The sequence below is a fragment of the Gadus morhua genome, chromosome 16 (assembly GCF_902167405.1).
Source record: "Gadus morhua chromosome 16, gadMor3.0, whole genome shotgun sequence".
Lineage (NCBI taxonomy): Eukaryota > Metazoa > Chordata > Actinopteri > Gadiformes > Gadidae > Gadus > Gadus morhua.
Window position 1 is genome coordinate 34,595,366 of NC_044063.1, and position 26,631 is coordinate 34,621,996.

The window sequence follows — 26,631 nt, forward strand, 5'->3', positions numbered from 1 at the left end:
ATCATTGTGTTGTGTACTAAAGTGAGACCATCGTTGGGTTGTGTACTAAAGTGAGATCATCGTTGTGTTGTGTACTAAAGTGAGACCATCGTTGGGTTGTGTACTAAAGTGAGATCATCGTTGTGTTGTGTACTAAAGTGAGATCATCGTTGTGTTGTGTACTAAAGTGAGATCATCGTTGTGTTGTGTACTAAAGTGAGATCATCATTGTGTTGTGTTGTGAACTAAAGTGAGATCATCGTTGTGTTGTGTACTAAAGTGAGATCATCATTGTGTTGTGTTGTGTTCCCCTAGGTGGAGCAGGGTGAAGAGTCAACACCGTCACCAGCGTCATAACACCTAAACTGCCAATACATAAAATGGCGTACAGTGAAGTAAGACCTGTAATGGTGTCGGGAGATTCTAGAGATAGGAGAGCCTCACCGCCCACGGTGTCCATGGTTACGCACATGGACACCGGCATGGACACACACGCACTTAAATCGTGTGTGTGTGTGTGTGTGTGTGTGTGTGTGTGTGTGTGTGTGTGTGTGTGTGTGTGTGTGTGTGTGTGTGTGTGTGTGTGTGTGTGTGTGTGTGTGTGTGTGTGTGTGTGTGTGTGTGAGCACTCTGTACCCTGAATACTCTGTCCACTCTGAGTATTCTGCACTCTGACAGAGAGCTCAGAGCTCTCTGTCCATGCTTCAATAAGCTGATTATAATTTATCACTGAGTGAGGTCATGGATCAGCCGCCTTTTCGAGGTTAGTCTGGGTGGAGTTTGAACTGGGAGGGGAACTGGTCCAACAGGAAGAAGACTAAGATACTGTAGTCCACTATTATCTGTGGTAGATCATAAATGTGAATAACTGAATCCTATCAGTAGGTTGAATATTTTTAAGATTCCTGCTCTACAGGATGCTACGTGTTAGACTGTGGGCATTGGGGATCGAACTTCTTGTGCCTTCTTGCGTCCTTGGGTGACTTTAAAGGTACTTGGGACAGAATGAACTGTTGTTATATTTGTAGTCCGGTATTATGGTAACATTATTTTAACGGGAATCTTGGTTAGTGAAGACGTTTAAAAGTCTACTCTTACCGGGGCTTGTACTCTGAGGGTCTGCATCACAGATCTGGTTGTGATGTCACACCACATGAGGAAGTCCATGTATGGTCCTGCCTTCAGAGCGGTTTAACCAGCACAGGGAGCAGTTGGTATGATATCCGCACGGTGAACTTGATCTAATCAGACACATTTTGTAGCCTTTTGAAACCTTCTGTGTTGAAGTTACGTTATTAAATGTATATCAGGAAACTCTGGGAATGAGAGGGTCTTTGAATCTGCGTCTAGGAAAGACCACCCTGCCTCTGGTCCAAAGTTAACAGAGACAACAGCCCCCTGTGAGCGGAATACACAGCTCATATAAAAGCAGAGTCTGGGAGGAGTATGAACTGGGAGGGGAACTGGTCAAACTGGTTGGACATCATTTCCTTGATATGAGTCGGACGGTTTGGTGTGGCTCACTTCATCACAGCAGGAAGACGACTCAGGTACTGTAGTCCACTCTGATCCATGATAGATCATAAATATGAATATCTTTGAGTCTTGTCAATAGGTTGATGTCAGTTTCCTGTAAAACCACAGGGTTAAAAACGTAGTCAATGTATGGATGCATTGCTATTTGTCAAAATTACGATTGAATAATTTAGAAGATTCCTGTTCTGTAGAATGCTACGTGTTAGACTGTGGGCTTTGGGGATCGAACCCAGAACCTTTCAGCCTTGAGTCAAGCGTCAGGTTGAGGTTAATAATGACTGTTTCGTCTGATTCAGCATTGGTTCTTAATCTCAAGTCCTGTGGTGGCTTTAAAGGTACTGAGGATAGAATGGACAGTGGTTATATTTGTAGTGGGGTATTATGATTACATTATTTCAACAGGAAGACGGCCATCTTGGTTAGTGAAGGTGTCTAAACGTCATCTTGTACTGGGTCTTGTTCTCTGTGGGCCTGCATCATTCTGAAGTAGTGAAGGCCTACTCTATATCTGAGAGCATCACTCGTAGGAGAGGGACATGACCTTCGAGGTGAATTAACACTGCCGCAACCGCCTCCTCACAGAAGTCACTGGTGACGACTGGTTTGTGTTCTTCAGCTCAGCCCATCCCACTGACATCCTCTCACCAGCAGGTGGTGCTGCAGTGCACCATTTCAAGGGTTTCAAAACGGACCTAGCAATATGATCCACTTTACTACCGCTGGAGTTGATTGAATCACAGACTGCAGAAGATTAGACCATTTGTGACTTTTTTTCTTTATGTGTGTGTGTTTGTATGAACCCTGAACCTTCCAGCCTGGAGTCAAGTGTCAGGATGACGTTAATAATGACTTTTTCTTCTTTTGTCTCCTTGTGTCCTTGGGTGACTTTAAAGGTACTTAGGACAGAATGAACTGTTGTTATATTTGTAGTGCAGTATTATGATAACATTATTTAGACAGGAAGACGGCCATCTTGCTTTGCGAAGGTGTTTAAACGTCTCTTACCGGGTCTTGTTCTCTGTGGGCCTGCCTCACCGATCTGGTTGTGATGTCATATCACACGAGGAAGTCCATACATGGTCCTGCCTCCAGAGCGATTTAACCAGCACAGAGAGCAGTTGGTATGATATCCGCACGGTGAACTTGATCTTATCAGACACATTTTGTAGCCTTTTGAGCCCTTCTGTGTTGAATGATGATACGTTATTAAAGAGTATATTAGAAACGTCTGGGAATGAGAAGGTCTATGAATCTGCATCTAGGAGAGACCCTGCCTCTTGTCCAAAGTTAACAGAGAAAACAGCCCCCTGTGAGCGGAATACACAGCTCATATAAAACCAGACAGTGAACCAACGCCGAGTGGCAGTAGAAACAATATGGAGTTGTGTTTGTGTCCAGGTCTCCAGTCTACTATGGATGAGGAGATAGAGGAGGGGGGTCCTACCTCTAAGACCACTCTTTCTGGGGAACATGGCCGCCGGAGCAAAGCTAAGAGGTAAGAAGAGGATCTCTCTGTCTGTGACTGTTGACCATCTCAGAGCTCAGCAGTGATGCATCATGACTCCTTCATTAGTCTGAGTAACAGCTGTGTGTGTGTGTGTGTGTGTGTTGAAGCCTAGAGCAGCAGCAGAGAGCAGAGTCCCCTGGACCCAGCTGTGTCTCCATGAAGAGTGAACGCTCTATGTACCTACCTCCTGACCTTAAAGATGGACGCCCCTCTAGAGACGAGAGGTAGGAGTTTCAAACAGATTGGAGTGGCTCAAAACTAATACAACTTTTTCTGAAAAAAAAAGTGTGTGTGTGTGTGTTGAAGCACAGAGCAGCAGCAGAGGGCAGACTCCCCTGGACCCAGCAATCGTGTGAATGAAATTAATGTTAAGACGACTTGTAGCAGACTTTACAGGTTTAATGTTTAAAGGTTCAATGGCTTTCAAACGGCACCATTTATTGAACCAGTTTGAATTTATCTTTGGAGGTGAAGTGGTTTGTTGAAACAAATGATCTGTGAAGAATAACACAAGTCTGGGTAGAAATGTAGATACTGACTGCTCTATTTTATAGCTAGCCCCTCCCTCCCGTGTTTTGAAAATGATCATGGACGCACATTTTATTGTTTAGCTTCTGATAACACCGTCAATTCAGTTGGTCTATGCAACAGGAATTTGTAGCTACCACTTCGCGTGCACGAGCGCGAAACACCACAACACCCACCCCTTGTCTGTGATTGGTTGGAACACTGTATATTTTGATTTTGAGGTGTTGGTAATACCATTTGTTTCTGTGTGCGATCTCGGAGCCTAGGCTGCCTAGAGAGATGCGGTTCTTTGACAGCCTGCGTATGGGACGGGCACAGGGGCGTTGCTAGACCTAGAGTTTTACTGGGGCACAGGCCCCCAACTGCCAATACTTTTTTTTTTTTTACGTGTGCACAATATGAAATAGATGGATACAGAAGGGTATGTGCGAGCTTCAAAATCATTGTCACTGTCATACTGTACAGTAGGCTATATTAAAGCACTGGTAAAGGTAAAGATTCAAAGATAGATTCATGAGTACCGTACAATGATATTTATTTTAACACATACACATCTCAAAGATTTACAAATAAGGTAACTGACAAATCAACAAAAAGTCTCTTTATGACCTTCCTCTTCATCAGGAGAAGTCTGCACATCTATATTTATTTAGATGCTGTGTGGAAACAGCATAATTTTGCCAGAACGACATGGACTAAAAAGGCAAGAAAAAAGGTTGAAAACTAATAGAATTTTGGACTTAAGGTGAGGTGGCTCGTTGCCACCAATCAAACTGGGAAATGTAATAGAACCATCAAACCATCAAATTAAACTAAATAAGGCCATACATTACTGCATAGAGCCATTTTAAATGATTATTTTTTCCCTATTAGGCTGTATCGCCGCGCTTTCATGGTGGCAAAGCGGTCAATAACTTGGCTTTGACTAACTTTACATAGTTGCTCCCTTTCAATGGATAAAAGTGAAAGTTGGTGAAGCCTTCCTTGCCCCATTGTTGACCTAAGCCAGGTGTGGAGCCTTCTCAACACACTGAAAGATCGCTCACAACTACAGCTGTTCACAGGAATTGTGAGTGCAATCTGAATTAGCTGTGTCAGTGTTGGGAACATTGTTGGATCCATTATGTTAAAACACCCTGTATATCCATAGTTTCCTTTTTGGTGTTCAGGAAGTTTTTGGCCACTAAAACTTCCTCAGGTTTTAGGTCAACACTGTAATGATCTGCCAGACCATGGAGGTGCTCTTGAGAGAAAAATAAATCTGACTGGGGATTACAAGCCTGAACACCTCTAAGAACTTGACTGTTGACTGATGAAAATCGCTGCTCAATTTCACTCACCATCCTGTCCAGGCATGGTAGATACAGGTTTCTTTTTAAACATTCTGAATCACCAAGGTCACTCACTGCACCACATCTAGATTCAACTAGATAATCATCCAAGCGTTTCTGCTTCTGCCTTGCCTGTCTGGTACATGTTTCTGGAATCTCATTTGCTGCACAGAAGGTCTTTACTGTATCATACAGTTTAGCAGCATCCTCATCTGTGCGCATCTGTTTGAGAGTTACACAAACGGCTCCATTATATTCTACAGCCTTTGCCAGGTCCACTGTTTCACTCTGGAGAGATTTGTGCAGATTCTCAGTCACAGACAGCAAAGTCTTGAACACCATGAGCTTATACACAGTGGAGAATGCACTGAGTTTAACGTGTAGCCCCACTGCATTGGCAGCCTTTATGCCAGAAAGGCACTCTAGAAGAGCAGGGTAGTTCTCCAGAACTGCATTTACAGAACGCAACTGGCATGACCAGCGGGTCTTTGACAGCTGCACAAGTTCAGATGGTTGCAGTCCCAACCTATTTTGAACATCCCTGAATTTGTGATGATTTACCAGTGCTGAAAAATGAGTATAGACTCTGCAATGTGTCAAATAAATCACTGGCTTCTGGCACTGCATGACAGATGTGGCAGAGCACCAAGTTTAATTGATGCGCATAGCAGTGCACATAAATGGCCTCTGGGTGCTTGTCCCTGAATTTTGCTTGGACACCTCCAACAGCACCACTCATTACTGCCGCCCCATCATAGGCCTGTGCAACACACTTCACATGTGTAATGCCATCATGAACTAGCTGTTCTTTAATGGCTGCAGTTATGCTCTCTGCATCGAATTTTCTCAATTCCCTCATGGCCAGCAAACTCTCCTTTACTATACCCTCAGTTACGTAGCGGACACATATAGCCAACTGCTCGGTGTTGCCATCTCTGGCTTCATCTGCCATGATCGAAAACATTCCAGAATTTCTTAACTCCTTGAAAATGCTTGCCGTTACCTCCTTCGCATAGCACTCAATTATTTCATTTTGCGATGAAGGCGATAAATAGGTGCTGTGGGATGGGGCTGAATATGACTGGAGGAAAGGATCAAACTGCTTTAAATATTCAAAGCACTCCAGAAAATTCCCTTTATTGCTACTAGATGTCCCCTCATCATGGCCCCGGAATGGAATGTTTTGCTTTGCTAGCAATTGTGTGGTGGCCACAATGCGCCGCAAGTATTCTCGCCTATTTCTGATTTCAGCCTCATTTGCTGAATGTAACTGGTCAACCACACTCCCATGGGAGACACTTGATTTAAAACTGTGCCATGACACCATGCTTGCTTTATGGGCTGGTGTTTTCTGATGCTCTCTGAAGAGATCAAGAGCTTTCTTCCAATTAGTCAAACCAGTGCTAACAAAGGTGTCATGTTTTACATTTTTCCCAAGCATTCTGCATGAAAAACCGAAACCTGCATCTCTTGTCACAGAGTACTCCAACCAAGAAAAATTTGCAAACCAGCTGGAATTGAACGATCGTTTTTTCAACCCGAACCAGTGCTGTGGGTATTGGGCCAATTTGACCTGATTTGGACCATCACATATCTCCCCTAGGTCACAGATATCCTCCTCAATATTCTGAATAGTTTTGCGTCTAGCCCCCAACATGTCCTCATCCGATCCTTGCCTGTCTCTCTCCTCTTCCTCCCCCTGCCTGGCCCTCGACCCCCCAGCCTGTGCTCTTTCTCCCCTCTCTCCTCCTGCTCTTCCTTCTTCTTCTTCTCCTCCTTCTCCTCCTCCTCCTCCTCCTCCTTCTATTCCTTCTCCTCCTCCTTCTCCTCCAGCACTCTGCCCCTCAATCAGTGTAGCAGCCACTAGCCAGAAACATCCAAACACATAGGCCTAAGTATACTCACTGCATGCATTTCATAGGCTTTCCTAATTAACAACAGGGAAGCTTACCCTTTTCAGTATAGACAAAACTGAATAGGCAAAAATAAACCATTGATCAAATCACAGCACATCATACTAGCAATTGTTGGCTATTACCAGCATAAATATTAATGTTGACGTTAATGTGGGCAATTATCATACCTCCCTCGTCCTCATCTCTCCTCACTGCTCCTCTCCCTCTGCCCGTAAAGAATTTTCGGATGTCCATCTGAATCGTTTTTCAGAAGGCGAATGTTTAGTTTTACAGGACAGCTGCACAAAACAAATGCCTATACTTTTACAGGACTCTCAAGTTTTGAAGACAGACAATTTTTCATTCATTATTAATTTCTGCGTGTTTGCGTGCACGCATGGTGTGTGTGTGTGTGTGTGTGTGTGTGTGTCTGTGTGCTATAAAACTTCAGGCTACAGACGCTCAGTATTGAAAAACTGGTGCTAATTATGTGGGCAAAATTAACAGCAATCAAGTTGTGAATTTGTTGTTACGTTAAAACAGGAGATGACTTACTCTGTGCTGTTTCCAGCTCCCGCGAAACATTCAGAGTTACGTGGACGAATCCGGAAATAACTGTTTTTTTTCATTGGTTGTTGCATTAAATCTTACCCAGATACAGTAGTGCTATTTTCTGATTGGCTTTTATGTAGCCCCTTTCGTTTTTTGATTGGCTGGTAAGTGGCAGGCTCGACTGAAGACTCCCGAGGCAGCAGGAGATGCACTTGATGAATCTTGCCGATTCCATAGCGAGAGCGGCGCTTCTGCAGATTATTTTAATAATGAATCTGATCAATGGAATTTTACTGGGGCACTGGAGACTTTTACTGGGGCACGTGCCCCAGTAAAAAGGGGCTGACGACGCCTCTGGACGGGCAGCTAGCGGATCGTGAGGAAAAAGCAGATGAATGTGATACTTTATGTTTCAATCAGAATCGCTGATACAACCTTTAAGGGCAGTTTTTGAAAGATGAAAGCGTGTTGGCATTGCGGATGTGTTGGGGAGGGCTTTCCAGAGGGCGGGGGCGGCTGCAACAAAGGCTCTGTCTCCCCAGGACCGGAGGTCGGTCCTGATGGGGTGCAGGAGGTTGGCATCGGCGGACCTGAGACAATGGGTAGGGGTGTGGCGGTGGAGGAGGTCAGAGAGGGAGGGGGGCGCCAGGTTGTTGAGGGCTTTGAAGGTGATGAGTAGTATTCTGAAATCAATCCAGTGTTTGACGCGAAGCCGGTGGAGGTCTTGGAGGACAGGGATGTGGTCTGAGCGGCGGGTGGATGTGAGTATCTGTATATATTGATGAGCCGTACAGGATGGAGTTACAGTAATCAAGGCGGGATGAAATGAATGCGTGGACCAGAGTTTCGGCGGCTGAGGGTAACAGGGAGGGACGGAGACGAGTGATGTTCCTGAGGTGGAAGAAGGCTGCTTTGGTAATCTGGTTTATATGGGGGAGGGATGAGAGGGTGGGGTGAAGGATGATACCTAAGTTTTGGATGTGAGTGGGGGGGGGTGACAATGGAACCATCAATATTAAGTTAGATGTCCTGGGTGGGGCGGGTGAGGGAGTCTGGGCCAATGATGAGGATTTCTGATTTATTGCAATTTAGTTTGACGAAGTTGTGTTTCATCCAAGTTTTGGCCTCAGTGAGGCAGGTGGTGAGGGTGCAATGGGTGGCTGCAGAGGTGGTGTTGGTGGAGAGGTAGATCTGAGTGTCATCAGTGTAACAGGGAAAATGGAGGCCATGTTGGCGGAGGATTTGACCGAGTGGGAGGATGTAGATGATGTAAAGTAGGGGACCAAGTACAGAGGACCAAGGAAATTATCAAATGAAACGATATCAACAAATCCTAACCTCCAGATGGTGTTTGTTTTTCAGAAGGAGGCAGAAGAGAGCAGACTCCCCTGGACCCAGCTGTGTCTCCATGAAGAGTGACCAGTCTATGGATCTACCTGAGTGCTTTAAAGATGGACGCCCCTCCAGAGAGGAGAGGTAGGAGTTTCAAACAGACTGGAGTGGCTCAAAACTAATACAACTTTTTCTAAATAAAAAGTGTGTGTGTTGAAGGCCAGAGCAGCAGCAGAGAGCAGACTCCCCTGGACCCAGCAATCGTATGAATTAAATTAATGTTAAGACGACTTGTAGCAGACTTTACAGGTGTAATGTTTGAAGGTTCATTGGCTTTAGGGATTATTTACTATCCATGTTAAAAAGAAGTAGGAATAATGCCTCAGATTGCAATTTTTTGAAATATTGACTATGCTTAACATTTTTCACTTTATTTTGTCTTTACACATTTGAAGATTTTATTTAAAGTCACATTTGTCTTGTTATCTTTATTGTTGTTGTTGATCCGAAAATGATCCGACCCGTGACTCAAAAACCATGACACGATCCGAACCGTGAGTTTTGTGATGCGTTGCACCCCTAATCATTAGTCTGAGCAACAGCTGTGTGTGTGTGTGTGTGTGTGTGTGTGTGTGTGTGTGTGTGTGTGTGTGTGTGTGTGTGCGTGTGCGTGTGTGTGTGTGTGTTGAAGCCCAGAGCAGCAGCAGAGAGCAGACTCCCCTGGACCCAGCTGTGTCTCCAGTGACCTGTCTATGGATCTACCTGAGTGCTTTAAAGATGGACGCCCCTCCAGAGAGGAGAGGTAGGAGTTTCAAACAGACTGGAGTGGCTCAAAACTAATACAACTTTTTCTAAAAAAAAAAGTGTGTGTTGAAGCCCAGAGCAGCAGCAGAGGGCAGACTCCCCTGGACACAGCAATCGTATTAATGAAATGAATGTGAAGACGACTTGTAGCAGACTTTACAGATGTAATGTTTGAAGGTTTAATGGCTTTAGGGATTATTTACTATCCATGTTAAAAAGAAGAAGGAATAATGCCTCAGATTGCAATTTTTTTGAAATATTGACTATGCTTAACATTTTTCACTTTATTTAGTTTTTACACATTTGAAGATTTTATTTAAAGTCACATTTGTCTTGTTATCTTTATTGGTGTTGTTGATCCGACCCGTGACTCAAAAAACGTGACACGATCCGAACCGTGAGTTTTGTGATGCGTTGCACCCCTAATCGTGTGTGTGTGTGTGTGTGTGTGTGTGTGTGTGTGTGTGTGTGTGTGTGTGTGTTCGTTCCCCACAGGCCACACCAGAAGAGTTCAAATGTTACCAGGTCTGTACAGAAGAATCAAAAAGAGCTGATCAAGGTGTGTACAGGTCCAACAAGACATTTAACTTCAGCTCTACATGAACATCAGAAAGCATCTCTTGTGGAGCTCATAGTCTCCAGGCTTCCCTCTTTAGACCAGCTGACGTGATTCCAGGACAGATGCAGAAGCAGTTCAGGGTAAAGATCTCCTTGATGTTTGTTCTGTTCCAGAGGGCTGAGGAGAACGCACACGCTTTCCTCGACAAGGAGCTGAAGAAGCTCTGGAGGGATCTCTTCTCAGATTACCCACAATGCTCAGAGGGTCAGAGAGTGGAGGAGGAGGAGGTGGATGGTAAGAAGGAGGAGCAGAGGAGGCGCGCCATAGAGGGAGTGGTGGACATCACAAAGCTCTGCCTGATGGAGATGAACCAGGAGGAACTGGCTGACACACTGTGGGGCGGTAAGAGACTCTTATCTTGAAAACAGAGGAGACTATTATTTTGAAGCGCAGAAAACTCTTATCTTGAAAACAGAATGAAATTGTATATTTTTAAGAGTAGTATGAGACTCTTATTTGTTCTGTTCAGACTAAATTATATATTCTAATTTAGTGTTAAGAGATTTCTTCATTTATAATTCATCAATGTGGAGATATATTTCTTCTTGGGGGTTTAATGGTTTGATCCAGATATGAACGGTTATTGTGGGTCGATCAGGTTAAATGGTTTGATCCAGATATGAACGGTTATTGTCGGTCGATCAGGTTAAATGGTTTGATCCAGATATGTAAGGTTATTGTGGGGGTATCAGGTTAAATGGTTTGATCCAGATATATAGGGTTATTGTGGGGTAATCAGGTTAAATGGTTTGATTGATATGTAGGGTTATTGTGGGGGTTCCAGGTTAAATTTATTGATCCAGATATATATAGGGTTATTGTGGTTCGATCAGGTTAATGGTTTGGTCCAAATATCTCGGGTTATGGGTGTGTATGAAGTTAAATGGTTTGATCCAGATATGAAAGGTTATGGTGCGTCCATCAGGTTAAAGAATGTTAAACAATCAAGCAAATCAACAGCAGAATAACTATAAGTGGAATAAGTGGAAGAGATGCAGCACTATCTTGTTATATCAGCATATGAAGTTAATTTCCACTGATTCACTATCATTGTTATTAGCATTCGATCAACGATTTTGCTGTGTAGATAACAAACAAAAAAGAAAAAAAAAAATCCATTCCTTGTCAGGACCAGCTTCTCGAACCACAAGTAATGAAGTCAGTAAATATTATGAAGTTGATCATTTTAGAGAAAATATTAACATGCTTCACCTGATGTCACCATCCACTATCTGATGTTGTCTGTTCATTCTCATGTAGGATCTGCTGCTGTTGAGTGCCAACATAAAATCAAGTCTCATTTGAAGAAGAAGTTCAAGTGTGTGTCTGAGGGAATCCCTAAAGCAGGAAATCAAACGGGTCTGAATGACTTCTACACAGAGCTCTTCATCACAGAGAGAGGCAGTGGAGAGGTCAACAAGGAACATGAGGTCAGACTGATTGAAACAGCTTCCAGGAAACCAGCCAAAGAAGAAACACCAATCAAATGTGAAGACATCTTTAAACCCTTACCTGGACGAGATCAACCAATCAGAACAATAATGACAACTGGAGTGGCCGGCATTGGTAAAACCATCTTAACACAAAAGTTCACTCTGGACTGGGCTGAAGGCAAAGCCAACCATGACATACACTTCACATTTCTCTTAACTTTCAGAGAGTTGAATTTACTGAAAGAGAAAGAGTATAGCTTGGTGGAACTTCTTCATCTCTTCTTTATTGTGACCAAAGAAGCAGGAATCTGCAGATATGAACGGTTCAAAGTTCTCTTCATCTTGGATGGTCTGGATGAGTGTCGACTTCCTCTGGACTTCCAGAACAACCAGACCTGGACTGATGTCAAAGAGCCGTCCTCGGTGGACGTGCTGCTGACAAACCTCATCAGGGGCGACCTGCTTCCCTCCGCTCGCATCTGGATAACCACACGGCCTGCGGCAGCCAATCGGATCCCTGCTGAGTGTGTTGACATGGTGACAGAGGTGAGAGGGTTCACGGACCCACAGAAGGAGGAGTACTTCAGGAAGAGATTCAGAAAGGAGACGCTGGCCAACACAATCATCTCCCACGTCAAGAAATCACGAAGCCTCCACATCATGTGTCACATCCCAGTCTTCTGTTGGATCACTTCTACAGTTCTGGAGGACATCTTAAAAAAATCCCAGATAGAAGAGATGCCCAAGACCGTGACTCAGATGTACAGCTACTTCCTTTGGGTTCAGTCGATACAGGTGGACAGGAAGTATCATGGGAGATCTGAAACGGATCCATACTGGGGTCCAGAGAGCAGGAAGATCATTGTTTCTTTGGGAAAACTGGCTTTTAACCAGCTAGGGAAAGGCAACCTGATCTTCTACGAGGCAGACCTGGCAGAGTTTCACATCGATATCAAAGAAGCCTCATTGTACTCAGGAGTGTTCACCAAGATCTTTAAAGAGGAGTGTGGGATGTACCAGGACAAGGTGTTCTGCTTTGTCCATCTGAGCCTTCAGGAGTTTCTTGCTGCCCTTTATGTCTTTCTGTCCTTCATCAACGATGGTGTCAACCTGCTCTCAGAAGAACCACCCACCTCTGGGGAAGATAAACTCCTCCTCCTCTACCAGAATGGTGTGGACAAGGCCTTACAGAGTGAGAACGGACACCTGAACTTGTTCCTCCGCTTCCTCCTGGGCCTCTCTCTGGAGACCAATCAGATTGTCCTACGAGGTCTGCTAGGACAGACAGGAAATAGCTCACTGACCAATACAAAAACAGTGTCTTACCTCAAGGAGAAGATAGATGGTGATCTCTCTCCAGAGAGAAGCATCAATCTGTTCCACTGTCTGAATGAGCTGAACGACCGTTCTCTAGTGAAGGAGATCGAACAGTACCTGACATCAGGAAGTCTCTCCGGAAAATCTCTCTCTCTTGCTCAACTGTCAGCTCTGGCCTTCATCCTACTGACATCAGAAGAGGAGCTGGACGTGTTTGACCTGAAGAAATACTCTGCTTCAGAGGAGGGTCTTCTGAGGCTGCTGCCAGTGGTCAAAGCCTCCAAAACATCTCTGTAGGTTCACTAATAACATGTATGACAATACACACTACATAATATAAATATAACTGGAATATAAGGTTAAAATAATTTGCAAAAATCCCTGTAGGTTTATAACAACATGTATTACTGTTCAACTCATAACATAATTAACATACTAATCATACATAACATCTCTTTTGTCCTATTGACGTATAATGTATTACAGTACACGTAAGGGAATATTCAGAACAATAGAACATAGAAGAAGTATCCGTTCAAAAACCATTTTCAATCCCAAATAAATAACTATTTAACATTTTACATTGAATATATAATGAAAATATCTACATCTAATTATTTAGTAATTTTTGGTAAGCTAATAACAATCTTCATTATGGAATAACTTAAAGATTTCTGTTATTTTGAGTGCTGTTCCTGACATGTTCTATGTATTGTGTGTAAAGGCTCAATGGCTGTCATCTGTCAGAGAGATGCTGTGAAGCTCTGGCCTCAGTTCTCAGCTCCAACTCCTCTAGTCTGAGAGAACTGGACCTGAGTACCAATGATCTGCAGGATTCAGGAGTGAAGCTGCTCTCTGCTGGACTGGGGAGTCCACACTGTACACTGGAAACTCTCAGGTCAGTTTTAATCAATGGTCACCCACAATAACACCAAAATATCAGAAGACATTTAACAGATTTACATCCAGAAAGGTTAGGTCATAAATACATTGTTTTCATAAGAATAACTCAACATATTAATATTTTTGTTGGCATGACAGTTTAGGTACAGGTTATATTCTTAGTATGTTAATGATGGTATAATGTGTATGTTGTATAACATTATTATTCTGATTATCATGGAGTCAGACAGTCAAGTGCGGTTTAGAGTTGTTTCATAAAGTTTAATAACAACCCATTAATAAAACTGTATGCTTAAGTGAAGTATAATGATAATTGTTGTTTGATAATTCAACATCTGTGTGAAATATTTTTCTTAATATTTTAAGATTGAGGTTATTCATATTTTTTATTATTTCATGTGTTTAAAAAAACTGTTTATCATTCTCCTATAATTTAACTACAGTTCCTAACAGGTTGCGTTTATTTTGTGTGAAGGCTCAATGGCTGTCATCTGTCAGAGAGATGCTGTGAAGCTCTGGCCTCAGTTCTCAGCTCCAACTCCTCTAGTCTGAGAGAGCTGGACCTGAGTACCAATGATCTGCAGGATTCAGGAGTGAAGCTGCTCTCTGCTGGACTGGGGAGTCCACATTGTACACTGGAAACTCTCAGGTCAGTTTTAATCAATGGTCACCCACAATAACACCAAAAGGTTCAATATCAGAAGACATTTAACAGATTTACATCCAGAAAGGTTCGGTCCTAAATACATTGTTTTCATAAGAATAACTCAACATATTTATATTTTTGTTGGCATGACAGTTTAGGTACAGGTTATATTCTTAGTATGTTAATGATGGTATAATGTGTATGTTGTATAACATTATTATTCTGATTATCATGGAGTCAGACAGTCAAGTGCGGTTTAGAGTTGTTTCATAAAGTTTAATAACAACCCATTAATAAAACTGTATGCTTAAGTGAAGTATAATGATAATTGTTGTTTGATAATTTAACATCTGTGTGAAATATTTTTCTTAATATTTTAAGATTGAGGTTATTCATATTTTTTATTATTTCATGTATTTAAAAAAACTGTTTATCATTCTCCTGTAATTTAACTACAGTTCCTAACAGGTTGTGTTTATTTTGTGTGAAGGCTCAATGGCTGTCATCTGTCAGAGAGATGCTGTGAAGCTCTGGCCTCGGTTCTCAGCTCCAACTCCTCTAGTCTGAGAGAGCTGGACCTGAGTACCAAGGATCTGCAGGATTCAGGAGTGAAGCTGCTCTCTGCTGGACTGGGGAGTCCACACTGTACACTGGAAACTCTCAGGTCAGTTATCACCCTCTTCTTCAAACTGGTTATTCTAGCTTCCAGTAAGTGCTGCTCCTGCCTGATACATTTCTGTTGCTCTTTCCCTGCTGACAAAACACTTCCTGGTTCTACACAATGTCAGAACCTGTGAAGAAACGGTCTTAGCGTACCAAACACAGCAGAATTCTCCTGACTCTAATTGTTAGTCTGACTGTTAGTAATTGTTCAGTTAGAGTCTAACTGAACAATGTCTCATTGAGTTGTAGCTATTGAGAAAGGAGCATTTGTTTAAGACCAGTGGTGTAGTCTATTTTATTGTAGTGGGTATACTGTGATGATTCCCTCCAAGCCTCGTCCAAACCCGTCCCACCGGTACGTGTACGTGTGTGGCACTTATGGGATGTCGCACCACACTCACCAACGCAGGGGTCTACAACCCGCTGACCTTTAACGATTATCAACAATCATGTAATGCTGAGTAGGTTTATCAGTTTTAATAACAGTATGAACAAATAGAAGACAAAAATGACAAGTTGTGCTTTGTATATCTATAGTAGCAATAGCACATGCTAAACAAGGACAAAATCTACTCAAAATAATTTAATGAACTGTTTACAACCATGGCTATGAGAAGGAGATGACAGGAGACGAATGTTTCACTCTTTCAATTGCTCTAATTTGAGCTCTTACTGTTGTTATCTAACATACCATACAGTAATTGAATTGTGTAAAAGTGTGAAATTACTGCACCTTAAAAATGATCATGAATTAGCTATACTCTCATTTGCATAGTGATTAACATTATGAATTTCAATTGTGTATACCAACTGTATGTTGGCTGACATTTACCTAACTTGTTTTCCCTCCACTCTAACCAAGGATGCCTGTTTTTAAATTCCCTAGCCTGACACCCAGTCTGAAAGGCTGACCAGGGGGTTCTCATCTAAAAGTAACAAGGAGATATAAAGTGGGATTAAAACATTGTCTTCTGTTGACTACTTATTATGTGGTTTACACATTAATATTTGAGGACTGGACACACACACACACACAAACACACACACACACACACACACGCACACACACGCGAGAAGGAGGGGCTCGGCCCGCCAACTAACATGCAGAGATGCAGGGGCAGCTTCGCGCTTCGTAACAGAGACAGGGCAGAGCGCGAGCGCGCAGGGGGAATTTTATGAATGTGTGAATGTAGGAGATAACTTCCCCTGCTTAGAGTATTTTATTGCAGTTATACCCAACCGATATTTGCGAAAAATAAACACAGAAGTGAAAGATCTGTCACAAGACGATTGATACGTATCCGTGCATATTTTTAAGTGGGTATACGCAAATCCTGGTGCGTTCCTAGTGGGTATACGGCGTATACCTGCGTATCACGTAGACTACACCACTGTTTAAGACCCTGTTTCACATTCAAGTGAAGGAACTTCTGCTGTCTGTGATGATGTAATCTCCCCACTTCCTTTTCCTGTTCTCAGACTCTCAGGGTGACACAGCTTTGTCTCCATGAAGTATCAATACCGCTTGGGTAACCCTTCCTTTTACAGTCCCCTAATTACTAGGTATTTACCCGGTACATACATGGTAAATCATAGTGTATTACTGGGTAATTACCACTGGTAATAAGAAGGTAAATACAGAGGAATTATCCGGTAAATTATAGTGTATTACTGTGTAATTACCACTGGTAATAAGAAGGTAAATACAGAGGAATTACAGCTGAAGTACTAAGTAAAACCTCCACTGTTACCCATCAACTCAACTAAGTAGCGTGTAGTTGTATCTGTTTTAGGTTGGTAATAACTCTGTACTTCCTAGGAAATTAGGCAACCAATTCTTATAAACACCTATTATCCAAGGTTTATGTTGGTAATAGCCCACATTTAATGATGTACTATCTAGAAATTAGCATAGTGCTTTCCAATAAAATACTTTTTCTTAGTTATTATTCATAGCTACACCCATTTAGAAAGGGTTTATTCGATTTACCACTATGGAATTACTTACCTGGTAACAACCTCTGCAGGAACAGTTTTCCTCTAGTGTCATGGTACATCTTCTTAAATACTGGGTACGAAGCCGTTTGTTTCCATGGTATTACCAGGTTCTTACCATATAATTTATAATAGATAGATTCCATTATCCATGCAGTCAACACAAACATGTACCATGTACGTTCTGCGATGTTACCAAGTAAAACACGACAATTTACCCAGTAATTAAGCTGAAACTGTACTGTAAAAGGAAGCCTCGTTTGTTTCCATGGTATTACCAGGTTCTTACCATATCATTTATAATACATTTCATTATCCATGCAGTCAACACAAACTTGTACCAAGTACGTTCTGCGACGTTACCAAGTAAAACACGACAATTTACCCAGTATGTAAGCTGAAACTGTACTGTAAAAGGAAGCCTCGTTTGTTTCCATGGTATTACCAGGTTCTTACCATATAATTTGTAATACATTATTCCCTTTTCCATGCAGTCAACACAAACTTGTACCATGTACGTTCTGCGACGTTACCAAGTAAAACACGACAATTTACCCAGTAATTAAGCTGAAACTGTACTGTAAAAGGAAGCCTCGTTTATTTCCATGGTATTACCAGTTTCTTACCATATAATTTGTAATACATTATTCCCTTTTCCATGCAGTCAACACAAACTTGTACCATGTACGTTCTGCTACGTTACCAAGTAAAACACGACAATTTACCCAGTAAGTAAGCTGAAACTGTACCGTAAAAGGAAGCCTAGTTTGTTTCCATGGTATTACCAGGCTCTTACCATATAAGTTGTAACTGGTTATTCCCTTTTCCATGCAATCAACACAAACCATATATGTTCTGCAACATCGTTCACCAGTAGTTAAGCACTTCAATTGTTGTTATAAAACCCCAAACCACTGTTGATGAAAGGCATATTAAAATTAAACAAAATCAAAGGCTTATCTTTCAAACAATGCATATCTCACAAACAGGCACTGAACACTGAAGAAATCGGACAAAAAAAAGAGCCGTCCACATCAACTCAATTTAAATGTTACTGATGGTGTTTTCATAAAACACATGACATTGTTATGGCAAGTGACCACAAGGAAGACTGCTTCAACCTCTTCAATTTGAATAAGCGGTGAATGCCATGCAGCAATCTGCCTATGGGAGCATCTTTGTGGTCATTCGCAAACCAATGAGTCCACTCGATGAATGAGAGATGACTCTTTAGTGTCTTCTCTGTGAGGTATCCCTGCAGTCTCCACATCTGGGATTTGAAGGCTGACCAAGACCTGACCAGGTACATCCAAATCTCCCCTTCCATACTGTAATAAAGAATCAGAAGACAAGAAAATAAACATTAGGACTGTCAATTAATGAACATTTCTAGAACATGTAGAACTCAAAGATTATTTTGTTTATTAGTTAAAAAAGGATGCTGGTCCTCTGGCCATTGTGTTTGGTCATATTGAAAAGAGAAAAAGGCATAGCCATAAATACAGTTAATAGGACGGGAGGGGACAGGCTGTTAGCTCCGGTTAGCACTTTAGCATCGAGCTAGTGGAGCTTCTGTCATTCAAAAAACTCGGACATGTTGTTTAAAACCTATAACACCCAATTTATTAAAATATCCGGATTTAATCGGGCTCTCTCCCATAAGTACAGTTAATAGGATGGGAAGAGACAGGCTCTGTTAGCCCCGGTTAGCGCGATGCTAAAGAGCAGCTCTACCGGAGCATGCCACCTCAACAGGTGCAAGTTAGCCTCCGGTTAGATATTCGCCGGATATTCGGTTTACCACCCAATCGCATTCATCAACATAAGTGCAATACATTACGGGCTTAGTATGTTGAGGACGGTTTAGGACACCGTATCGCAAAAAATCAAATGTTGTCGCCATCGATGTCTGTGCAACAACGTCATTTACGTTCTGGCTGCTACCTGTTTTAGGGACCGTCAGCAAATTACACTCACCGACTGGTGGCAGAGACGTTACCATGGAATTGTTTCAGGAAATTAATTACACAAATATATTGCAATATAGTTAATCATAATGCAGTTAATAGTTTAATATTCGACAAAAATCGACTAAACTATATTTGAAATTATTAATTGCATCCCGTTTAACAATAATGCAATATATTAGGAAAGTTACCTGCAGTATGTAGCAGCCCACCATTGGCAACTACTACTACAATCAGGTGACAAAATGTATTTTTTAGTGATTTTTATGTTATTTTATATGATTTATTTCCAGAAACAATTCCATGGTAACGTCTCTGCCACAAGTCGGTGAGTGTAACTTGTTGACGGTCCCTAAAACAGGTAGCAGCCAGAACGTAAATGACGTTGTTGCACAGACATCGATGGCGACAACATGTGTTTGTGATTTTCGCGATACGCCGTCCTAAACCGTCCTCAACATACTAAGCCCGTAATTTATTGCACTTATGTTGATGAATCCGATTGGGTGGTAAACCGAATATCTGGCGAATATCAAACCGGAGGCTAACTTGCACCTGTTGAGGTGGCATGCTCCGGTAGAGCTGCTCTTTAGCATCGCGCTAACCGGGGCTAACAGAGCCTGTCTCTTCCCGTCCTATTAAGTGTACTTATGGGAGAGAGCCCGATTAAATCCGTTTATTTTAATAAATTGGGTGTTATATGTTTTAAACAACATGTCCGAGTTATTTGAATGACAGAATCTCCGCTAGCTCGATGCTAAAGGGCTAACCGGAGCTAACAGCCTGTCCCCTCCCGTCCTATTAACTGTATTTATGGCTATGCCTTTTTCTCTTTTCAATATGACCAAACACAATGGCCAGAGGACCAGCATCCTTTTTTAACTGATAAACAAAATAATCTTTGAGTTTTACATGTTCTAGAAATGTTCATTAATTGACAGTCCTAATGTTTATTTTCTTGTCTTCTGATTCTTTATTACAGTATGGAAGGGGAGATTTGGAGGTACCTGGTCAGGTCTTGGTCAGCCTTCAAATCCCAGATGTGGAGAGTGCAGGGATACCTCAAAGAGAAGACACTAAAGAGTCATCTCTCATTCATCGAGTGGACTCATTGGTTGCGAATGACCACAAAGATTCTCCAATAGGCAGATTGCTGTATGGCATTCACCACTTATTCAAATTGAAGAGGTTGAAGCACTCTTCCTTGTGGTCACTTGCCATAACACTGTCATGTGTTTTAAGAAAACACCATCAGTAACATTTAAATTGAGTTGATGTGGACGGCTCTTTTTTTTGTCCGATTTCTTCAGTGTTCAGTGCCTGTTTGTGAGATATGCATTGTTTGAAAGATAAGCCTTTGATTTTGTTTAATTTTAATATGCCTTTCATCAACAGTGGTTTGGGGTTTTATAACAACAATTAAAGTGCTTAACTACTGGTGAACGATGTTGCAGAACATATATGGTTTGTGTTGATTGCATGGAAAAGGGAATAACCACTTACAACTTATATGGTAAGAGCCTGGTAATACCATGGAAACAAACTAGGCTTCCTTTTACAGTACAGTTTCAGCTTACTTACTGGGTAAATTGTCGTGTTTTACTTGGTAACGTCGCAGAACGTACATGGTAAAAGTTTGTGTTGACTGCATGGAAAAGGGAATAATGTATTACAAATTATATGGTAAGAACCTGGTAATACCATGGAAATAAACAAGGCTTCCTTTTACAGTACAGTTTCAGCTTAATTACTGGGTAAATTGTCGTGTTTTACTTGGTAACGTCGCAGAACGTACATGGTAAAAGTTTGTGTTGACTGCATGGAAAAGGGAATAATGTATTACAAATTATATGGTAAGAACCTGGTAATACCATGGAAATAAACAAGGCTTCCTTTTACAGTACAGTTTCAGCTTAATTACTGGGTAAATTGTCGTGTTTTACTTGGTAACGTCGCAGAACGTACATGGTACAAGTTTGTGTTGACTGCATGGAAAAGGGAATAATGTATTACAAATTATATGGTAAGAACCTGGTAATACCATGGAAACAAACGAGGCTTCCTTTTACAGTACAGTTTCAGCTTAATTACTGGGTAAATTGTCGTGTTTTACTTGGTAACGTCGCAGAACGTACATTGTAAAAGTTTGTGTTGACTGCATGGAAAAGGGAATAATGTATTACAAATTATATGGTAAGAACCTGGTAATACCATGGCAATAGACGAGGCTTCCTTTTACAGTACAGTTTCAGCTTAATTACTGGGTAAATTGTCGTGTTTTACTTGGTAACGTCGCAGAACGTACATGGTACAAGTTTGTGTTGACTGCATGGAAAAGGGAATAATGTATTACAAATTATATGGTAAGAACCTGGTAATACCAAGGAAACAAACGAGGCTTCCTTTTACAGTACAGTTTCAGCTTAATTACTGGGTAAATTGTCGTGTTTTACTTGGTAACGTCGCAGAACGTACATGGTACATGTTTGTGTTCACTGCATGGATAATGGAATCTATCTATTATAAATTATATGCTAAGAACCTGGTAATACCATGGAAACAAACGGCTTCGTACCCAGTATTTAAGAAGATGTACCATGACACTAGAGGAAAACTGTTCCTGCAGAGGTTGTTACCAGGTAAGTAATTCCATAGTGGTAAATCGAATAAACCCTTTCTAAATGGGTGTAGCTATGAATAATAACTAAGAAAAAGTATTTTATTGGAAAGCACTATGCTAATTTCTAGATAGTACATCATTAAATGTGGGCTGTTACCAACATAAACCTTGGATAATAGGTGTTTATAAGAATTGGTTGCCTAATTTCCTAGGAAGTATACAATATCGGTGTTATTACCAACCTAAAACAGTTAAAACTACATGCTACTTAGTTGACTTGATGGGTAATAGTGGAGGTTTTACTCAGTACTTCAGCTGTAATTCCTCTGTATTTACCTTCTTATTACCAGTGGTAATTACACAGTAATACACTATAATTTACCGGATAATTCCTCTGTATTTACCTTCTTATTACCAGTGGTAATTTCCCAGTAATACACTATGATTTATCATGTATTTGCTGGGTAACTACCTCTGTATTTATCTTCTTATTACCAGTGGTAATTACCCAGTAATACACTATGATTTACCATGCATGTACCGGGTAAATACCTAGTAATTAGGGGACTGTAAAAGGAAGGGTTACCAAAGCTTGTCCTCCAAATGGAATGAATACACTTTATAAATGTGGTTACTTTAGTACAAACTGCTCTCAACCAGATACAAGAAAGTGTGTGTGTGTGTGTGCCACGGACGGCAGCCTCTGTGTTTCGGTGCGCATTGTTTTGTATTGTTTTGTTTGTTAATTCCGTTTTATGCAACACCCGGTGCTCTTACACCAGTCAATGAACTTTGGACATTAGAGGAACAACTCCAGAGGATTTATTTCCAACTTTTCTGCTCCCTTACATTGGATATTGGTTATTCTTGTCCGCAGCGCTTTCTTAACGGTTAACGGTTACGGTAACCATGGCGCCACAGGCGGCTCTTAACACCTGGTGCTCTTACACTTTCTGCTCCCTTACATTGGATTATTGGACATTCTTGTCCACGCAGTGAAGCGCAGGAGGAGAGGGAAACGAGCTGGAGCGCTGGCGCGTCTCCGTCAGCGCGGACATCGTACGCCGTTACCTGGATTATTTCTTTCTAACGTGCGCTCACTGTGTAATAAAATGGATGAACTGCAGCTCCTGATGGGGAAAAACAGAGACTTTTCTTCATCTTCTGTTTTGTGTTTCACGGAGACGTGGCTGTGTGGATCGATACCAGACTCTGCGCTGCAGCTGGCAGGCTTCCATCTGCTGAGAGCGGACCGAGACGCACAACTTTCCGGCAAATCAAAGGGTGGAGGTATCTGTTTCTTCACTAACAGTGGCTGGTGCAATGAAGTGACAGTGATTCTGCAGCACTGTTCTCCTCATCTGGAAACTTTTATCATAAACTGCAAACCCTTCTACTCCCCCCGTGAGTTTGCTTCATTCATTCTGGTCGGTGTTTACATCCCACCGCAGGTAAATGTGCAGGAGGCACAGTGCCTGTTAGCCGACCAGATCCTGAGTTTACAAACCCGGACTCCTTAGTTATTGTTCTTGGGGACTTTAACAAAGGCAACCTCACCCACGAACTCCCCAAATATAAACAGTTTATTGATTGCCCGACCAGAGAGGAGAATATTCTGGATCACTGCTACACCACAATAAGCAGTGCATATCACGCCGTCCCTCGCGCTGCACTGGGCCTCTCTGACCACGTCATGGTCCACCTGATCCCCACATACAGGCAGAAACTCAAGCTCTGTAAACCTGTTGTGAGGATATCCAAGCAGTGGACCAGTGAAGCGGTGGAGAACCTTCAGACGTTTTTTGACTACACCGACTGGGATGTGTTCAGGTCTGCCACCAACTGTCTAGACGAGTACACAGAGGCTGTGACGTCATACATCAGCTTCTGTGAAGACTGTTGTATTCCATCACGCACCAGGGTGAGTTATAACAACGACAAACCCTGGTTCACAGCCAAACTCAGGAACCTACGGCTGCAGAAGGAGGAGGCGTTTAGGAGTGGGGACAGAGAAAGGTTTATAGAGTTAAAGTACGCGTTTAGCAAGGCGGTGCGTGAAGCTAAACGTCAGTACTCTGAGAAGCTCCAACATCAGTTCTCAGCCAAAGACTCTAGATCTGTTTGGAAGGGGCTCAAGCAGATCACCAACTACAAACCAACCCCCCCTCGCTACATCAACAACCTGCGCCTTGCAAATGAGCTAAATGTGTTCTACTGTCGCTTTGATAGGCAAAGGGACAGGCCTGACACCATCCCCCACGACACCTTCTCCCAGCCTCATCCCACTGACTCCCCCACCACCAGCTCTACAGGACCTCCACACCTTCAATCCTCTGTGTCCCCCACCTCCCCCACCACAGTGACGTCTCTCTGCCTGCAGGAGTGGGACGTCCACAGGCTCTTTAAGAGTCAGAACCCCCGCAAAGCAGCCGGCCCAGACTCTGTCTCTCCATCCACCCTGAAACACTGCGCCGACCAGCTGTCTCCAGTGTTCACGGACATCTTCAACTCCTCGCTGGAGACCTGTCACGTGCCAGCCTGCTTCAAAGCCTCCACCATCATCCCCGTCCCAGAAAAACCAAGGACCACAGGACTCAATGACTACAGACCCGTCGCCCTGACCTCTGTGGTCATGAAGTCATTTGAGCGCCTTGTGCTGCCCCACCTGAAAGCCATAACCGTCCCACTCCTGGACCCCCTGCAGTTCGCCTACAGAGCCAACAGGTCTGTAGACGATGCAGTAAACATGGCTCTGCACTACACCCTCCAGCATCTGGACTCCCCAGGAACATATGCCAGAATCCTCTTTGTGGACTTCAGCTCTGCATTTAATACGATCCTCCCAGCTCTGCTTCAGGTCAGGCTCTCCCAGCTCCACGTGCCCGATTCCACCTGCAGGTGGATCAAAGACTTAATGTCTGACAGGAAGCAGCGTGTGAAGCTGGGGAAACATTTATCTGAATCCCAGACCATCAGCACCGGATCCCCCCAAGGCTGTGTTCTTTCCCCTCTGCTCTTCTCCCTGTACACAAACAGCTGCACCTCCAGTCACCAGTCTGTCAAGCTCCTGAAGTTCGCGGACGACACCACGCTCATTGGGCTCATCTCTGGCGGGGATGAGTCCGCCTACAGGTGGGAGATTGACCATCTGGTGACCTGGTGCAGCCAGAACAACCTGGAGCTTAACCCTTTAAAAACAGTGGAGATTATTGTGGATTACAGGAAGAACCCAGCCCCATCCACCCCCATCATCCTGTGTGGCTCCCCAGTCGACTCTGTGGAGTCCTGCCGCTTCCTGGGCACCATCATCACCCAGGACCTAAAATGGGAGCTAAACATCAGGTCCCTCACCAAAAAAGGCCAGCAGAGGATGTTCTTCCTGCGCCAGCTGAATAAATTCAACCTGCCAAAGACTATGATGGTGCACTTCTACACTGCAATCATTGAGTCCATCCTCACCTCATCCATCACTGTCTGGTACACTGCTGCTACGGCTAAGGACAAGAGCAGACTGCAGCGTATCATACGCTCTGCGGAGAAGGTGATTGGCTGCAACCTTCCATCCCTTCAGGACCTGCACAGCTCCAGGGCTCTGAGGCGGGCAGGCAAGATTATGGCTGACCCCTCCCATCCTGGTCACAGTTTATTTGGAACTCTCCCCTCTGGCAGGAGGCTGCGGTCCATCAGGACCAAAACCTCCCGCCACTTGAACAGTTTCTTCCCCTCTTCAGTTGGGTTCCTTAACAAGTCCCAGGACCACCACCCCCACTGACTGACACTGACTCTGGCACTCATACCCATCACCAATTTGTAAATTCTTATATTCTTGTATCTTAAATTCTTAAATTCTTGTATCTTTTACTTTAGTTTTTAATTTATTTATTCTATTTTATCCTGTTTTAATTGATCGCTTATGTTCCTGCTTGTTTATATGTTTATATGGTGTTGTATATATCTCTCTTCTTCATTGTGCATTGTTAATTGTTATTGTCTTAATGTATGCACCTTAATCACCAAGCCAAATTCCTGGTTGGTGTAAAACCCTTCTTGGCAATTAAATCCTTTCTGATTCTGATTCTGATTCTGATTAAATACCAAACATTTTACACCCAATATACAATAAGTTAAGGATCTAATGTATTGACTAATATATTTTTGTTAAGTTATTAAAACATCTCTGATGAAATATTTCAAAACAATTCTTTCATAATGTTTAAAGTAAATTTGTTATTTTAAACACAGTTTCTTGTTATTCTTGTATTTTAAACATATTTATTTTGTTTTAAGGCTGAATAGGTGTCATCTGTCAGAGAGATGCTGTGAAGCTCTGGCCTCAGTTCTCAGCTCCAACTCCTGTAGTCTGAGAGAGCTGGACCTGAGTACCAATGATCTGCAGGATTCAGGAGTGAAGCTGCTCTCTGCTGGACTGGGGAGTCCACACTGTACACTGGAAACTCTCAGGTCAGTTTTACTCAATGTGCAAAACAGTTACAAATAAATGTTCAAAGTCAGAGTTATATAACTCAGCTTATACAACGGGTGGCTTAAATCCAGCCATCTGATTGGTTCCTAACTGTTGTATAATAAGCGTATACTTAACTGCTATTACGCCCAATCATTTTGTGAAAGTTTGCATATCACTCCGCGCCTGGAAGTAGTATCAGTTACAAAGTAAAAAATATGTTGAATGATGGAGAGGGTGTAAATGATGTTACTCCGGGAGTGAGCAAGGCGATGGAGAGACTAACGAAAGCTTAGGCACACGGCGAGTGAACTGCTCCATAGGATAAATAGCTGGGGAACCGCTCTAGCCGAGCCTTCTCTCGGAGGGACGCTAAAGTGTGTTGCATAGCGACCGTCGTGCATTTTGAAGGCAGCCAGGAGGGGCTACTTTTTTGTATTCTTTAATAAAACAGCTACTTTGACTTTCTTGTATTTTTTTTTAATGTAGTGTGTCTATGACTTTCGTTTTGCCTTAATAATAACCGTTGTATAAAAGCAATA

General features: G+C 42.5%; 1 protein-coding gene and 1 long non-coding RNA gene across 2 annotated transcripts; both read left to right on the forward strand.

The window, feature by feature from the left end:
• The first annotated feature begins 3,133 nt into the window (after positions 1-3,133).
• Positions 3,134-10,023, forward strand: LOC115561555 (uncharacterized). The gene is made up of 3 exons (XR_003979941.1): positions 3,134-3,246; positions 8,691-8,804; positions 9,960-10,023. It is a non-coding gene; the product is annotated as an uncharacterized LOC115561555 (long non-coding RNA).
• A 300-nt stretch (positions 10,024-10,323) lies between these two features.
• Positions 10,324-26,185, forward strand: LOC115561552 (protein NLRC3-like). Its single transcript, XM_030381689.1, has 4 exons — positions 10,324-10,425; positions 11,344-13,126; positions 13,558-13,731; positions 25,915-26,185. Exons 1-4 carry the CDS (start codon positions 10,383-10,385, stop codon positions 26,123-26,125), a joined length of 2,211 nt encoding a protein of 736 aa, XP_030237549.1. The 5' UTR covers positions 10,324-10,382; the 3' UTR covers positions 26,126-26,185.
• The last annotated feature ends 446 nt before the right edge of the window (positions 26,186-26,631 follow it).